General features: G+C 52.9%; 1 protein-coding gene across 2 annotated transcripts in view; it reads left to right on the top strand.

Moving 5' to 3' along the window:
* ELK3 (ETS transcription factor ELK3) overlaps positions 1-12,019 on the top strand; it is a 71,402-nt gene that overhangs the window by 43,587 nt on the left and 15,796 nt on the right. For both annotated transcript variants that reach the window (XM_070454146.1, XM_070454145.1), the window contains exon 3: positions 7,848-8,627. In XM_070454146.1, coding sequence (XP_070310247.1) covers positions 7,848-8,627 — 780 coding nt within the window. The remainder of the gene's footprint in view (positions 1-7,847; positions 8,628-12,019) is intronic.

Here is a 12,019-nt window from a genome sequence, read left to right as displayed (position 1 = left end):
CCTTCTGACAGGACATGGGCTCCTCAACCTTTCCCATCCTCTGCCCTTCACCCCCCGCGCCCCAGACCTGAAGCAAGGGGCGGGTGTGAGGTTTATTCACAGTGGACGTCAGGTGCTGGCCACTCGAGGCATGATGGACTGAAGCCTAGAGTTTCCTCTTTGTCTGAACCCAACTAAAGAGAACTTCCTGCTTCTCTTCCTTGGTCAAGATATGTAAACTAGGTGGGTTTCTGTCTGCCAGATGATCCACCTGTCGCCCAGACCTGTGGGAATAAGCACAGCCTTCTAAGATGTTTAATTTTGATGCTTCAGTTGTTATTAAAGCAGATAGAGGGTGGATTTTTCATTTTGTTTTGCTTCAATGGGAGTGTAAAAATCAAAACAGTGAGAGCCGGTATATATTGTGGGCTTATCATGTGCGTGTTCCACAAGGTTTATGTGGATTACACATTCAGTCCCATAAGGTGGGTGGTAGGTTGGTCCCCATTTTATAGATGTGGAAGCTGAGGCGCACGGCTGATAAGAGAGAAGGGTAGCGTTTGACCTCAGGCCGAGACTCTGGAATGCTCTTTGTCATCCCAGGGGCAGCGCTCGCGATAAGGTCAAGAATTTATGGAAAGATCCGCCACCCTGTCCTCTGTAGCCCTGCTGTCGGTGTTGGGTTCAGAAAAGGACAGTTATGAGTCTCAGACATTTCTCTGTGTTGTGAACAAGATAGGAAAATTGTGAAATCAGGGGGCAGGGGTCCTGCAGTCCCTGGGAACCCTGAAATGGTAGAGGCACAAGAGAGCTGCGGCCCTGCTGATGGGGAGCTCAGAGCTGGACTGGGCCCTCCCAGGGGAAGGGCAGTGCTGGAAAGGAATGCGAGCTGGGTAAGAAGTCTGAGCGCCGGAGAGCCCCTCGCATGACCCTGTGTCAGAACCGGGGTGCTAGGCCAGAGCCCACACTCGCAACAGGTATTTGCTGGGGACTTAGATAAGTAGAACTACAGTTTAGTAAGCTCTCACCGGGTAGCTCAGTGGTAAAGAATCCGCCTGCCAATGCAGGAGACTCGGGGTCAGTCCCTGGTCTGGGAAGATCCCCTGGAAATGGCAACCCACTCTAGTATTCTTGCCCGGGAACTCCCATGTACAGAGGAGCCTGGCAGGCTACAGTCCATGGGTCACAGAGTCAGACATGACTTAGTGACTCAACAGCAACTCTCACTGAAGGCATGAGGTTGTGGGGCCTTGCATATAGCTCCCAGTGTCTGGGAGTTTTCCAATAAAAAAATGTCAGCAAAAAAGCACATGCCAATACATATATGCGATGCTTCATATGGAGCTTTAACCAGCCTGGGGATTAGCTACAGAAAATTGTGTTTGTCATGGGGTGAAGCCTCCGGCTTCCTGCCTGGGTTTGTTCTATCCATAGTGAGAGTCATTCATTCAATAAATGTGTAATGAACTTAATATCATCCTTCATAACATCAAAATAAAGAAGGTAAATTCAATTCCACAAACATCTCTTTATTACCCTGTATGTAATTTTTAAAAAAAATTATGGAACTTAATAAACATATGTCTGAGTTCTCCACTCTAGGGGATTATTTACACACATTCCTCTTTCTTCAGTGGGAAGAGCAGGCAGAATTGGGCATGAGGTACATATTTGAACACACCCACGGACACACCTATTTGTGTAAGTAAGCCCGGAACCTGTCGGGGCAGCAGGCAGTGCTGAGGGAAATGGAAATGGGACCCACTCTCTCAGCATATCCGCCTTGTTAGGGTGAGGTAACCTAGGGAGGCTCCATAGGACCAGGGGTGGCTGGTGCTCCTGGAAGGATTTCTTTGCACACGGAGACCATGGTGCTGACCCAGATGACTGCTTGCCCTGTAGGCTCCTGCAGTCTTAAAACACCCACTGGGCAGTGGCGATGGAGGGAGTGGTTTGGAGACCTGAGCTTCTACTTCTGCTGGAACTGCCTCTTGGGGTGTACTGGATGAATGTCGCTCTTCCCCTTTGCTGAAGCTGGTTCTGTCCTTGCCGCCTGTAACCATGCAGAATGCCAAGTCAGGAGCCCTCCTTGGTTGTGAATGCACATTTGATGGGAAGTTACAAGTGGAGGCTGGTCCCCCACATGTGGAGGGAAGCAGATGTGTGCAACTGTCGCTCTGAAACCACGCTTGGGAGAGGCACTCAGCCCAGCTGGACACAGACAGCGTTTGTCGGGTTACCAGGCAACCGTCAGCAACAAATACTTGTGAGCCTGGGAGGAAGGGGTGGAAAAAACAGACTTCTAAATATTCTCATCATTTTTCATAATAAAAGCCCATACCCAAGTGCTCTCATGTTCTGGGCTGTGTCAGTTAACCCAAGTCTTGTGACACCTTCTGTTATGACCAGGGGCTCTGGGGTCTGATTGCCCAAGTACATGCTTGTGATTGGGGATGATTTATATTCTCTGAGCCTCAGTTTGCCCATCTCTAAAATGGGAGTAATAACAGTTCCACTTTTTCAGAGGATTCAATGACTTGAGGGTGGTCAGGTTCTTAGTACACAGCCTGACACCTAATAGTCAGCAAATACTATCTAGTGTTATTTCCCTATACTGTGTGTTTTCTCAGCAAACCCCTCCCAGGCTAAACTCGTGCAAGGAAGCTTTGCTTTGGAGACTTACAGAAAGATCTTCAAACACACATGCCACTGATAGCATCCTGGAGTCTGCCCTGAAGTCATGTACAAAGGGGCTGTCAGTTCAACTGCCAGGCACACCCCTCCTCCCAGTCTACCCACCCACCTGGATCGCTGGTCTCGAATATCGTGGTTGGGGGCTTTCCTTCCAGGTTCTCCTCCTGTGAGCAGACATCTCCAGTGTGGAGCTGGGTTCCTAAAGAGCTGGCCTGCAGGTTCTGCCTTCCTTCACACATCCCACCCTCCCCTCTTTCTGCCTCAGTCTCTTCCAAGCCTTCTATCCTTGCAGAGGTTTCAAATTGTCCAGGTAGCTAGATCGAATCCATCTTTCCTGTTAGTTTCTAGAGAAGCAAGACCCAGCCTGGTTCTCTCCAGAAACTGTTTCTTTCTCCTTTGCTCAGCTCCTGTCATCATCTCCATGTCCCTGTCCCCGTGTCGCCTTTCCCCAGAAAGCCCTCCTGGTGTCCAGCTGGTCCTCCTCACCAAGGCAGCGGCTACTGAAGGGCCCTGACTGCTTCAGCTGACTTCAGTGGGCTGTGCAGTGTCTCCGTCTTTCTGTTCAGAGTGGGGATTAGCAGATCACGGCAGTTGCCACCCAGCCATCAGACGTTCCCACCATCTTCCCTTTAAGCATGCCAAAATTCTTCAAATTCCTTATGTTCTAGATGGACCTCGAGGGCATCATGCTAAGTGAAATAAGTCAGAGAAAGACAAATACTGAATGATCTCACTTATATGTGAAATCCACAAAAGCTGAACTCAAAGAAAAGCACAGAGTAGCTTGATGTTTACCAGGGGCTGGGTTGGGGAACCAGGTACCGATTTCTAGCAGTGAGACGAGTAAATCTGGGGGATCTAATGTAGAGCGTGCTGACTAGAGTTAACAGTACTGTAATGTATAATGACAGTTGCTGAGAGATCTTAAATCTGCTTATGACAACAAAATGGTCATTATGTGGGTGAAGGATGTGTCAACTAACCTTATGGCGGTAAATGTTTTGTGATTATATATATATGTGTGTGTGTGTGCGTATCAAATCATCACATTATACACCTTAAATTTACACAAAGTTCTACGTCAGTTATATCTCAGTCAAGCTGGGGGGGGGGGAAGATTCATTTTTTAAAAAAAAAATCTTTATTGAAGTATGAGTCACATACTATCTAATTCACCTGTTTAAGGCATATCAGTCATGCCTTTGAGCCTATGTACAGCCTATGTACATCCATCACCATGATCAACTTTAGAACATTTTCACTACCCACCACCCCCTGCAAAAACCTGATTTTTTAACTAACATCCCCGAGTGCCTCCATCCCACCAAGTCATCCCTTAGGAGATGACTCATCTATTTCTATCTCTATAGATTTGGCTATTCTGGACATTTCATATAAGCAGAGCCCGTCGTGAAACATGTGGCCTTTGTGTCTGGCTTCTCTCACTGAGCCGAACTCGTCTGAAGTGCATCCCTGTGACAGCGCTTCACTCATTTTCATGGTTGGATGACACTCTGTCTTAAGACTCGCCACTCTTTTATTTCTCAGTTAGCCATCATGTGGGTTGTTCCTTACTCCTTGAGTTCTTTCTTTGTTTAATTAAAAAAAGTTTCTGGCTGTGCTGGGGCTTTGTTGCCGCACACAGGCTTTCTCTAGCTGCAGTGAGCCGGCTTCTCTCGTGGTGGTTCACAGGCCCTGGACTGAGGCGCAGCAGTTGCCGCTTGTGGGCTCTGGACACAGGCGCAGTGATCGTGGCCCATGGGTTTTGTTGCCCCACGACGTGTGGGATCTTCCCAGACTAGGGATTGAGCCTGTGTCTCCTGCATTAACAGGCGGATTCTTAACCACTGGACCACCAAGGAAGGCCCCTTACGTTCTTTTTTAACACGTCAAGGCCCAGCTCTCTCTCCGAGTTTGCCTTTCAATTTCCAACCACGTTTATCATGTTTGTTACAGCCCCAAATGACTTCTTGGTTTGCTTGTGAGTGTAATCCCCATTCAGACATTATGTTCTGAATACCCATAATAAAATTAAAGGTTGGTTCTGTTAAAGAATTTATAAGACCCGCCAGAAGAAAGGATTCAGCCCATACAGTTTCTCTTTTCTTCTATGTAATTATCTAGGCTCTAATAATTTACTGAGTTTAGATGAGTGTTCAAACCGGCTGAGAATAAAATGAAGTTTTGCCCCAGGGAGAAAAATATTATGAGTGAGAAGCAAAAATACCTTAGAATTCTAGCAGAGAAACACACCAGGCTAGATGCTTTTCATATCTGTGGGTCAGGTGGCACTAACGACACCCTTATTTAACCCTTTCCTCCTTGGGAACTGATTTCTCCTGGGTGAGTTGTAGACCCAGGCCTGGTGTGTCACCTGCAGAGATGCTGCCCATTAGGCCCAGGGGGTCTTCTAGGTTTATCAGATCTCTCTGAAGTTTCTGAAGGTGCTTTTTAGCTCTGCTAGTGAAGTGTGAGAAAGAGGTCAGAGGGAATCAATAGGAGCAGGCCAGGGTCCCAGGCACTGGAACCGCCCAGCTTTGAATCTCATGTACTCAGGTCTGAACCTCCGGTGTGCTGGTGCTGAGCCAAGTTTCACCGGGATTTGCGTTATTGGGATTCCTGGTGCTGCTTGGGAACCTTATGTGTCTCTCCGTTAGAAGCCTGCCCTGAGGAATTCCTCCTTGAAAATCTCAGTGGCTTGGTAATTATGCCCATCCTTCTTACTACTGGATAAATTCACTTCTGGGATTTGAGGATCCATCTAAAGGAGGACAAAGGCAAGTTAGCGGGCTGTAATGTAACAAGAGAGGAGGCAAAAACATATTTGTACAACAAACTGATCACAAGAGAAACATCAGAATTTAATTAAATTTCCTTTCATATATTTGAAAGTTGCTAAGAGGATAGATCTTAAAAGTTCTCATCACAAGGGAAAAAAAAAATCTGTGTTGACTGATGTGAACCAGACTTATCATGGTGGTCGTTTGGCAATATATACAAACATTGACTCGTTATGCTGTGCGCCTGAAACTAATGTTATGACAATTTTATCTCATTTAAAAAAGCTTTATATGAAATAATTTTTCCCTGAAACTGTGTGTGGACATGGGAACAAGATTAGGTTTTAGCGTCAGTAACCTTGTGGCTCCCGAGCCCATCGCTCCTGTCTCTGAGCTCATGTCATAGGAGGATACCTGCCAGCCTGCAAGTGGGTCGTGTGAGATCATGTGGGATCACTTGTGCATAATACCCCGGACAGAGCAGGTGCTTAGTGGGAGCTACATTTTGGTTTTCTTTTTCTTCCCACCAGTTATCTATTCCACGCATGGTAGTATATATGTGTCTGTTACTTCCTCCATTCGTCCCACTCTGTCCCTCCCCTACTCTGTCCACAAGTCCATTCTCTATATCTGCATCCCATTCTGTCCCTGCAAATAGGTTCATCAGTACAATTTTCTGGATTCCATATATATGCATTAATATAGTAATTTTTCTCTTTCTGACTTACCTCACTCTGTATAACAGGCTTTAGATTCATCCATCTCACTAGAACTGACTCAAATTCGTTCTTTTTCCTGGCTGAGTAATATTTCTGTCTCTGTGTGTGTGGGTGTGTGTGTTCTTTATCCATGCATCTGTCAGTGGGCATTTAGGTTGCTTCCATGTGCTAGGTGTTGTAAATAATGCTGCTATGAACATTGGGGTACATGTGTCTTTTAGAATTGTGGTTTTCTCAGGTATATGCCCAGTAGTGGGGCTGCTGGGTCATATGGTAGTTTTAGTCCTAGTTTCTGTTCTCCATTTGTTGTTGTTCGGTCACTAAGTCATGCCCAACTCTTTGCAATCCCATGGACTGCAGCATGCCAGGCTTCCCTGTCCTCCACCATCTCCTGGAGTTTGCTCAAACTCATGTCCATTGAGTCAGTGATGCCATCCAACCATCTCATCCTCTGCTGCCCCCTTCTCCTTTTGCCTTCAGTCTTTCCCAGCATCAGGGCCTTTTCCAGTGAGTCACCTCTTCACGTCAGGTGGCCAAAGTTTTGGTGAAGAGTCAACCCTGAATATTCATTGGCAAGACTGATGCTGAAGCTCTAGTGCTTTGGCCACTGATCTCCATAGTGGCTGTTATCAATTTACGTTTCCACCAACTGTGCAAGAGGAGCTACTTTTAAAGCTTTTCTCCCCAAAATGATTCTTTTTTTACCCTCCTTCATACCCAGATTTTGGGGGAACAGTTTACAAGGAAGTCCTTTTCCCACAGGATGGCGCTGCCGCTTCTCTGTGCTTGATGGAGACTGTCCTTGTTTTCCTTGAGTATCTCCACCAGCAAGCATCTGGTGTTTGCTAATGTTCCAATCTAATAACCCTCAGGAACAGTACAGCCTTTAAAACGAAGTCCATTCTCCCGAAGAGGGGGGTGGAAAATTTGCAGAGATTATTGGTTTTCATTTACATCCTGATGTTTAAGGACGAGAGCCATAAACTGAAGAGCTAGAATTAGATAACATCAACTTAAAATACTGCGTGAGTGTCCCAAACAGCCAAGTAGACACTTTGTGTTTTCCTCCAGCGGCTTTCTTGGCAGCAAATTAAAAAAAAAAGAAAAAAAGGCTACATGATTTAAGAAAACATTGTGGTGTTTGGTGATAATAACTTACATTTCTATAATGCTTTCCAGCTTATAGAAGGCTTTCCCATTATTATTTCTTTGAATTCTCCCAAGCCCCAGAGGTCGGTAAGACAATACTGTATTATGGTTGGGGAAATGCTGCCTCCACCACTTACCTACCATGTGGCTCTGTGGGGTATTTAAAGGCTCTAAGCTTATTTCCCTAAATTTTAAAACGGGAGTTGAATAGTCCCTTCCTCTTAGCATTGCGGGGCAGATTCTATGAGCCATTGCAGAAACAATGCCATGACATAGTAAGTACTTAATAAATGGCAGAATCCACACTTCACAGACGCGGAAACCCAAAATGACCATCAGTTTGCTAAAGGCCACACCGGCAGCTCAGATGCCTCCACTCTCGCCCTCCGTCCCCCGTGCGGTGCGCTGTAGCTGAGATGTGTCATCAAGGCTGTGATGCTCCTGCCTGCAAAATACCCCCCAAGAATGACCCTCTTAGCCGGTTTCTCTGATGCACTCTTTCCCATGTCTGCTTTTGTGTTTGCAGAATATCATCAAGAAGGTCATCGGGCAGAAGTTTGTGTACAAATTTGTCTCTTTCCCGGAGATACTGAAAATGGACCCTCACGCGGTGGAGATCAGCCGGGAGAGCCTCTTGCTGCAGGACAGCGAGTGCAAGGCGCCCCCCGAGGGCCGCGAGGCGCACAGACACGGCCTGTCGGCCCTCAAGAGCGCCAGCCGCAATGAGTACATCCACTCGGGCCTGTACTCGTCCTTCACCATCAACTCCCTGCAGAACCCGCCCGAGCCCCTCAAGGCCATCAAGACGGAGAAGCTGGAGGAGCAGCTGGAAGACAGCCCCCCCGCGGAAGAAGTCAGGACTGTCATCAGGTTTGTGACCAACAAAACCGATAAGCACGTCAGCCGGCCCGTGGTGTCCCTGCCCTCCACCTCGGAGGCCTTCCTGGCCTCGTCCGTGTCCGCCAAGATCTCCTCCTTAATGTTGCCGAACGCCGCCAGCATCTCGTCCGCCTCGCCCGCCTCGTCGCGGTCCCCGTCGCTGTCCCCCAACTCGCCCCTCCCTTCCGAACACAGGAGCCTCTTCCTGGAGGCCGCCTGCCATGACTCGGATTCCCTGGAGCCCTTGAACCTGTCGTCGGGCTCCAAGACCAGGTCTCCATCGCTACCCCCAAAGGCCAAAAAGCCCAAAGGCTTGGAAATCTCCGCGCCCCCACTGGTGCTCTCCGGCACCGACATCGGCTCCATCGCCCTTAACAGCCCGGCCCTCCCCTCGGGCTCCCTCACCCCAGCCTTCTTCACTGCCCAGGTAAGCGCCGTAGAGTCCTGTCGTCCCGGCCGCGCACAGACTCCTTGGCTTAGGGGAAAAGTGGGGGAGAGTGGCAACCTCTGTCTTCGCCTCAGAGGGTGATCCTTGGGCCCCTGGAGCAAGGTCACTGTGCATTGTGCAGGGAAGTCACGCCCAGGCAGAGGTGTACACAAGAGAAATAGGCTGGGACACTCGATTGATTTCTTTTAGGGGCCTAAAGTGATGTAAGAGGGAATATGCACACGGGCCATCAAAGCAGGTCCACACAGTGATTTCAGAGGGCAATTTGAGCACTGACAGCATTAGTCCCTCAGTCGTGTCCAACTCTTGGAGACCCCATGGACTGTAGCCTGCCAGGCTCCTCTGTCCGTGGGATTCTCCAGCAAAGAAGAGTGGAGTGGGTAGCCATTCCCTTCTCCAGGGGATCTTCCTGACCCAGGGATTGAACCTGGGTTTCTCACATTGCAAATAGATTCTTCACCCTCTGAGCCGCTACACTTTTAAGTTGCTGAGCAGGCCAATGGACATTTCAGAAGGCACTCGGGTTTTATGAAAATTTATGGCAGAGTCCTCTTTGGAGGGCACTTGGTAAGTAGTCATTTGTTTTCTGCTAATAAGAAAGTATGTGCTAACCAATATGGCCATTGTGATTGTCAGTGGGGAGCTGGGCTGTTCTGTAGTCTCTAAAAAGTAATGCAGAGGCCACACCAGACGATGAGAAAGAGATGCTTCTGTAAAAACAGTGCTGGTCTGAGCAAGCCCAGGTCCCTGGCCCAGGGGAGGGGAGAGCAAACTCGTGGAGCAGCAGAAGTCTGCAGTGTCACTAACTCCACCATGAAGGCGGCCTCCTCCGAATACACTATTCAGATGCTCACTCTCATCCAGCCGACCACGGCAGGGCAGGTACTTGTAAGCCTATTTCTGCTTCCCCTGGAAAACTGGATGTGTTTCAGTGGCAGAGGTTAAGTTCGTTGGCTTTGGGGTCACAGACCTGGATTCAGTCCCTGGCGGCACTGCTGGGTAGAAATGTGACCGTGGGTACTTGCTCTCTGAGCCTGTTTCTACATCCGTGAGATGGATTGTGTGAGGATTAGATGGGGTAAAGGCCGTGGGAAGAGAGGTGGCGGGTTTCAGAATCATGTGACTTGGTGGCACCAGGGTGGGGCGTGCTTGAAGCAGGTGGGAGCTCTGTCCCGTTGGGGGGGAGGAGCTCTATGTCCTGTCTCCGGGGAAGAGCTCTCTGTCCCGTCGCGGGGGAGCAGCTCTCTGTCCCGTCGGGGGGAGGAGCTCTCTGTCCCGTCAGGGGGAGGAGCTCCCTGTCCCGTCGCGGGGGAGGAGCTCTGTCCCGTCGGGGGGAGGAGCTCCCTGTCCCGTCGGGGGGAGGAGCTCCCTGTCCCGTCGGGGGGAGGAGCTCTCTGTCCCGTCGGGGGGAGGAGCTCTCTGTCCCGTCGGGGGGAGGAGCTCCCTGTCCCGTCGGGGGGAGGAGCTCCCTGTCCCGTCCGGGGGAGGAGCTCCCTGTCCCGTCGGGGGGAGGAGCTCCCTGTCCCGTCCGGGGGAGGAGCTCCCTGTCCCGTCGGGGGGAGGAGCTCTCTGTCCCGTCGGGGGGAGGAGCTCTGTCCCGTCGGGGGGAGGAGCTCCCTGTCCCGTCGGGGGGAGGAGCTCCCTGTCCCGTCCGGGGGAGGAGCTCTCTGTCCCGTCCGGGGGAGGAGCTCCCTGTCCCATCCGGGGGAGGAGCTCCCTGTCCCGTCGCGGGGGAGGACCTCTGTCCCGTCGGGGGGAGGAGCTCCCTGTCCCGTCGGGGGGAGGAGCTCTGTCCCGTCGCGGGGAGGAGCTCCCTGTCCCGTCCGGGGGGAGGAGCTCTCTGTCCCGTCATGGGGAGGAGCTCCCTGTCCCGTCGGGGGGAGGAGCTCTGTCCCGTCGCGGGGAGGAGCTCCCTGTCCCGTCCGGGGGGAGGAGCTCTCTGTCCCGTCATGGGGAGGAGCTCCCTGTCCCGTCGGGGGGAGGAGCTCTGTCCCGTCGCGGGGAGGAGCTCCCTGTCCCGTCGTGGGGAGGAGCTCTCTGTCCCGTCGCGGGGAGGAGCTCCCTGTCCCGTCCGGGGGGAGGAGCTCTCTGTCCCGTCATGGGGAGGAGCTCCCTGTCCCGTCGGGGGGAGGAGCTCTGTCCCGTCGCGGGGAGGAGCTCCCTGTCCCGTCCGGGGGGAGGAGCTCTCTGTCCCGTCATGGGGAGGAGCTCCCTGTCCCGTCGGGGGGAGGAGCTCTGTCCCGTCGCGGGGAGGAGCTCCCTGTCCCGTCGTGGGGAGGAGCTCTCTGTCCCGTCGCGGGGGAGCAGCTCCCTGTCCCGTCGGGGGGAGGAGCTCTCTGTCCCGTCGGGGGAAGGAGATCTCTGTCCCGTCGGGGGGAGGAGCTCTCTGTCCCGTCGGGGGAAGGAGCTCCCTGTCCCGTCGCGGGGGAGCAGCTCCCTGTCCCGTCGGGGGGAAGGAGCTCCCTGTCCCGTCGCGGGGGAGCAGCTCCCTGTCCCGTCCGGGGGAGGAGCTCCCTGTCCCGTCCGGGGGAGGAGCTCCCTGTCCCGTCGCGGGGGAGGAGCTCCCTGTCCCGTCCGGGGGAGGAGCTCCCTGTCCCGTCGCGGGGAGGAGCTCCCTGTCCCGTCGGGGGGAGGAGCTCTCTGTCCCGTCCGGGGGAGGAGCTCCCTGTCCCGTCGGGGGGAGGAGCTCTGTCCCGTCGGGGGGAGGAGCTCTGTCCCGTCGCGGGGAGGAGCTCCCTGTCCCGTCGTGGGGAGGAGCTCTCTGTCCCGTCGGGGGGAGGAGCTCTCTGTCCCGTCGGGGGGAGGAGCTCCCTGTCCCGTCGGGGGGAGGAGCTCTCTGTCCCGTCGCGGGGGAGCAGCTCTCTGTCCCGTCGGGGGGAGGAGCTCCCTGTCCCGTCGGGGGGAGGAGCTCTGTCCCGTCCGGGGGAGGAGCTCCCTGTCCTGTCGCGGGGGAGGAGCTCTCTGTCCCGTCGGGGGGAGGAGCTCCCTGTCCCGTCGGGGGGAGGAGCTCCCTGTCCCGTCGCGGGGAGGAGCTCTCTGTCCTGTCATGGGGAGCAGCTCCCTGTCCCGTCGCGGGGGAGGAGCTCTCTGTCCCGTCGGGGGGAGGAGCTCTCTGTCCCGTCGCAGGGGAGCAGCTCTCTGTCCCGTCGGGGGGAGGAGCTCCCTGTCCCGTCGCGGGGGAGCAGCTCCCTGTCCCGTCGCGGGGGAGCAGCTCCCTGTCCCGTCCGGGGGAGGAGCTCCCTGTCCCGTCGGGGGGAGGAGCTCTCTGTCCCGTCGGGGGAAGGAGCTCTCTGTCCCGTCGGGGGGAGGAGCTCTCTGTCCCGTCGGGGGAAGGAGCTCCCTGTCCCGTCGCGGGGGAGCAGCTCCCTGTC

The sequence above is a fragment of the Odocoileus virginianus genome, chromosome 23 (genome assembly GCF_023699985.2).
Source record: "Odocoileus virginianus isolate 20LAN1187 ecotype Illinois chromosome 23, Ovbor_1.2, whole genome shotgun sequence".
Classification (NCBI taxonomy): Eukaryota; Metazoa; Chordata; class Mammalia; order Artiodactyla; family Cervidae; genus Odocoileus; species Odocoileus virginianus.
The sequence above is the reverse complement of the archived record's forward strand: the minus strand, read 5'-3'. Positions and strand labels throughout refer to the sequence as shown.